Raw genomic sequence first — 5,561 nt, 5'->3', positions numbered from 1 at the left:
TATGTAGTAAGTTGAGATAATTTTAAAAGTGTAAGCATTTTATTGGTACATCCTGTATTTAGCTATCAATGACAATTATTTCTATGGAAGAAGAAATAGTTTTTTTTTTTTTTAATAGTATTGTTGCTAGCATACATTTATTATTTCACAAATGTCATTATCATTAACAGTAAATTTTATATAAATTGATGAAGAAAGCTAACAGGACTACAACATCTTGTCGTTAAAATAGGAATGCTCATATGCAAGACGAGAAATCGGTACATACTGGAGAAGCCAATGAGTATATAAACATACGTCTTTTTCAAATGACCTAAATTTTTTTTGGCTTTTTTTATTTCTTAGAGGGTCACCACTTATCAAGGCCTGGAGGTCACTCAAGGATAAAGGTTAAATGTTAGATAGATGATGAAACAAGATCAGTCATGGTGGAAATTTGTGTAGGGCTGGATTATCTAAATTGACAACTCAATAGAAATTTAGTTACATTAGACTTGAAGATGACCATGTTATACTCAGTCGGGAAGCAGGCAAACGGTATTGCATTCCACAGACAGACAGCTCTAGGAAAGAAACTCTGCTCATGGAATTTTAGTTTAGTTTTGGGCACAGATGGGGAGTGAGGCAAATGGAAAACAGTGATAGTCTTGATATGTTAAAATAAATGCATGGAAAATATTAGATAATGAAGTGAAAAGAAAAAAGGATATGCAATCGACTGGGAGAGAGAAATTCCATGGTGTTTTGCTAGTTATTGATATTAGTACTCACTAGGGGTTCTTACACAGGTCATCATCAGAGATTATTCCGTGGTAATAACTGGTGGTGTTCTCTGGAGTCTGGGTGACAACAAGTCTCTCCAAATTTTCATTAATCTCCAACTCTTTTGAGAACCTTTGCAAATGACTTTGCATTATCGCAACAGCCGTTTACCATTGATTTCTTGTTGGCAGCAAGCATTGGTTTTCACTGGGATTTGGATGTCAATAAGCTGCCTCAATGTTCCAATACTCTCCGTTTTATTATTATTATTATTATTGGCTCACATGGAGCTTTCACACAAGTCAACAAATGATCTGATTGGAAACCTGTGGTATTTTCTGGAAGCTGAGTGACAACAAGTCTCCCCAGACGTCCAAACCTCTCCACCTCCTTCGATAGCATTTGCAAATGAATTTTCATCATCGCAACAGCCGCTTACCATTGATTTCTTGCTGGTAGTGGCCATTGGTTTATGCTGGAATTTGAGTGGCACTCAGCCTCCCCAAGGTCCCAGTTCTCTTTGCGCTTGTCCAGCCGAGGTCTGGTTGGCGCTCGCTCCTCGGTCTTTCAGTCCTTATTGACCCTTCTCGGTCCATTGGTATCATTTTTTTGGGTGGGTGGGTGATCGGTGATGAAACAATAGGGGGAGTGCATGATGGGAGGTGTAGAACTTGTAAATATGCAGTTTCGGTGTTCTTCATTCCCTGTAACGCTTATTCGTTATATTGTCTTGTAAAAATATGGAACACTTCACGAATTTACGTGTCATCCTTGCGCAGGGGCCATGCTAATCTTCTCTGTATCGTTCCAATTTTAGTTTGTTGTTGTTTTTGTCGTCTATATATACTAATAGGATAGCGTGTGTGTTATTTGTTTTGTGTTTCATGCTTACATCCGAGTGACTGTCGTTTAATTGTTACTAGCTTGGGTACCCGGCATTGCCTGGGTGTTTGGAGGTGTGTGTTGAGCAAAAAAAAAAAGAAAAAAAAGTGGTAGTAAGCAGGTAAGCTTGAAATCGTACCACGAAGGAGTAAAAGAATATGAAAACAGAAACAGGACGTCTTTGCTGTTGCGTACAAAGTAGCAAAGGTTTAAATAAAGGTTAGTCAATTGAAAAGAGGGGATGACTTTGGAAAATATCGGCGAAAAAAGTGAACCCTCCATGTAGAAAAGTGCCTAGTTGAGAGTGAAGGAATTAAATTAATGTGTTTAGCCAATTTTTCGATATTTGTCGCCTGAAGGGTCGAGCTTCAGAATGCTACCAATTTCATGAAAATCCGTCACCTCTGTCAAAAGTTTTATGCAGACATGATGATTGCAACGTCTTATCAGACGAGTGCCACTCCCTCAGACATTTAAAATCCATGAGCCCAAATACCTGAGGGAGTATCTATACAAAGATGATGTTACAGAGTCTTAGCTTTGTACGACAGCTAAGTCTCTCTCTCGGTTCAAAATGTTGAGATCCAGCAACAAGCAAGAGCAAGATAGCCAGCAACAAATTAAACTGCAGACCAGCTTAATGCGGGTAATGGTCTTCCGCTTTATGGTTTTTTAAATCAGAGATTTGCTTCTCCTGGAAAGGTTGCCTTCACCACGGCTTACGGGAGCCCTCTCCACCCCAATACACATATACACACGCACAAATATACACGGTGCTAGTTGGCCGTTGACCCAGAAAAAGAGTTCATTCGCCCTTTGGAAGGTCTTGTATGCAGACATACATACATACATACATACATACATTTAAACAGACAGGTGAGATTTATATTATAGACTAGCCTGGGTGCCCTGCGTTACCCGGGTGTCTGAAGGTATGTGTTGAGCAAAAAAAAAAAAAAAAAAAAAAAAAGTGGTAGTAGGCAGGCAGGCTCGAACCTATACTGCGATGGAGGAAAAGAACGTAAAAAAAAGTGACGTCTTTGCTGTTGCGCCCATCGCCAAACCGAAAGTGACAAATGTTTAAATTAAGGCTAATCAATCAAAAAGACGAAATGACTTTCGAAAATATCAGCGATAAAAGCAGCCCCTCTTTGTAGAAAAGTGCCCAGTTGAGGGTGAACAAATTAATGTTTGTAGCCAAATTTTCAATATTTGTCGTCCGAAGAGTTGAGCTCAAAACGATACTGATCTCATTAAAATCCGTCACCTCTGCAAAAGTTTTATACATACATACATACATACATACATACATACATACATACATACATTTAAACAGACAAGTGAGATTTACATTATAGACTTCCATTTCTTGTAATAAATGATTTTACCAAGAATTCTTCATAAGTTTTGTTTTCGGTTTCAATTATAGCTGATACATCCAAGTCATATGGATATATTTTGTTATTTTTTTAAATTGCAACTTTATAACATATAAAAATCGATAGAAAAAAACTGTATAATAATATATACGAAATTTGCAAGAATTAAAATATCATATTTAAGCGTACTTTAAGAGCGGGTTACACTGGGCGTCCTTGCTTGCTTAGATAAATACTTTTGCAGTTTTAACAAAAGAGCTACAATAACATCAGAGCATCTCCATTTACACTGAACATCCACAAAATGCTAACATCAATCTATTACATATGAATGAGTCCCCTGTGGAATTTCCACAGGTCCCACTATTTATTATTATTATTATTATTATTATTATTATTATTATTATTATTATTATTATTATTATTATTATTTGTACAAAATAAAATGTTCGCAATAAAAGAATGGATTTATGTTTATGAATTTTTTTAGATAAGGATTGATAATTTGGATTGTGTAGATTCTTCAGACTACTGTTTTCATCTTGAATGTTATTTTCACAACGTTTCGGTGGATGTAACCTCCGACCTTCTCATCGAACTCAGGAATCTGCAGTAAATTCTGAACATGACCATTTATGTAATCCCCGGGGATAGTATGCTATCTTCCTATCAGCCATGTTTGGGTAGAAGCCCTAAGTAACTCGCAACTGTATTTCGAGTGTCGCCCACACTGAAGATTGAAACTTCAACCTTCAGATAAGTGTAACTTACAACTGAGGTTTACTAAGTACTTTATCCACTACGCCACGGATCTGCAAGTGAATAAAGTACTTGATGAAATACAGTTCCAAGGGTTCCGTTCAGAATCGCATGCAGATTCCCGAGTTCGACAAAAAGATTCCCAAGTTTGACCAGATATAACTAAAAAGGTTGGAGGTTACATTGGCCGAGACGTTGTGCGAATAACGCACAAGATGAGAGCAGTAGTCCGAAGAATCCAAACAATACGCATGACTTTATTTCTTTAGGTGCATATCTATATTCAATTCAGTGTTTCACTGTTTCAGCATCCGAACCTTGCCCACTGATATCGACATGATGAAGAAGAATGAATTGCCATATGGGAAGCTGCAAACACCCCTCCCGCCCCCCTATTGCTGTTAATTTAGTTCCACACAAAAGATGGATATACACCGTAGTCTATTCTTGGTATCGGTTACGTATACTTAAGAACGCTCTAGTTTTGAATAGATAATAATCTTTTTCCCACGTAAGATACTATTTTACATTAAAAAGCGCGTGTGCGACCCATTCATTAATTATAGCGCAGATTCATTAACCGCTTTGAATTAATTGATATGAGTAAAATCCTGGCTGCAATGATGTTTACATTGTTTAGGCTTCTCGAACGCTTTTACTGATGTATTATAGAAATCGCATCTACTGTCACAAATGAGTTACATTCTGCAAACGCGAACCGAGATAAAAGAAAAAAGAAAAAAAAAACAGAAAAAAAACAGACAAAAACAGTGTATATATCTTATTAGAACATGTTTGACACGATTCCAGCAGGAACTGTGGCAAACAACACGCCCTATACATTACAGCTCGTTTTAATTTGACTCTGCTTCACTAGAACGTATTGCTAGACGTACCCGTGACCCGTTGGGTCACAAGCACTACCATTGTTTGTTCTACTTTGATATGATTCGGAAATTTATAAGCTGTGCTATATTTGTAAAAACATTCTCCTTACAAAACTACTACTACTACTACTACTACTACTACTACTACTACTACTACTAATAATAATAATAATAATAATAATAGTAATAATAATAATAATAATAGGAACAATCCCGAAAAACTTTGAAAAAAGAATCGGAGAAATGTGAATCAAAGGAATGACTGGAAAAATACAACGAACAAAACAATAATGAAAACAGCTGAAATATTAAGAAAAACCCTTGAATGTGGAAACTAACATACACGAGCAACAAGCGCGGTACAGACAAACTGCTGTAAAGGCAAAACATGAAACACTACATGGAACCAAGAACACTGAAACCGCATATCTATAAGTTCTCTAACCCAACCCTACTCCCATCCTCCCATTGCCACATCACTGCCCCCCCCCAAAGAGTGAGACCAAATGAGTGTAATCTTGTGACCCTTTGGGCTGTGATCATAGCGTAGTATCTGTGTTAACTGTGACAAACAGAGCCAAGGGTCAAAACATTATTATTATTAATAATAATTGATTCGAGCGACGGCGGGTCACTGGATCAATTATTATAATTAGAAAAAAAAGCAATTAAATTGGGAAAAAATGATTGACATATAATATAATGAAAGCAAAAAATACAATAATACCGCAAAAGGAATGTGAAAATAGAAAATAGATGTAAACATTATTTTGGTTTGCATAAACAAATAACTAGATTGGGGTTACATCAGCTGTTGGTCTGAGACACGTAATGACGAGATGTAATGAGACACGTGATGTATGTCGATTTGGGGAGATTCTAGGCACTCGTT

General features: G+C 36.8%; 1 protein-coding gene and 1 non-coding gene across 2 annotated transcripts in view; both read right to left on the bottom strand.

Annotated features, from left to right (window-relative positions):
* Nucleotides 1-914, bottom strand: part of LOC145283947 (uncharacterized) — a 47,381-nt gene extending 46,467 nt beyond the window's left edge. Inside the window, exon 1 of the mRNA XM_080133043.1 lies at nucleotides 785-914. Coding sequence (XP_079989169.1) covers nucleotides 785-914 — 130 coding nt within the window. The remainder of the gene's footprint in view (nucleotides 1-784) is intronic.
* Nucleotides 915-1,496: 582 nt separating this feature from the next.
* Nucleotides 1,497-1,604, bottom strand: LOC145284346 (U6 spliceosomal RNA). Its single transcript, XR_013868815.1, has one exon. It is a non-coding gene; the product is annotated as a U6 spliceosomal RNA (small nuclear RNA).
* Between the last annotated feature and the right edge of the window lie 3,957 nt (nucleotides 1,605-5,561).

This window comes from Euprymna scolopes, chromosome 8 (genome assembly GCF_053919585.1).
Source record: "Euprymna scolopes isolate OS-2025 chromosome 8, ASM5391958v1, whole genome shotgun sequence".
In the NCBI taxonomy this organism is placed as follows: Eukaryota; Metazoa; Mollusca; class Cephalopoda; order Sepiida; family Sepiolidae; genus Euprymna; species Euprymna scolopes.
The sequence above is the reverse complement of the archived record's forward strand: the minus strand, read 5'-3'. Positions and strand labels throughout refer to the sequence as shown.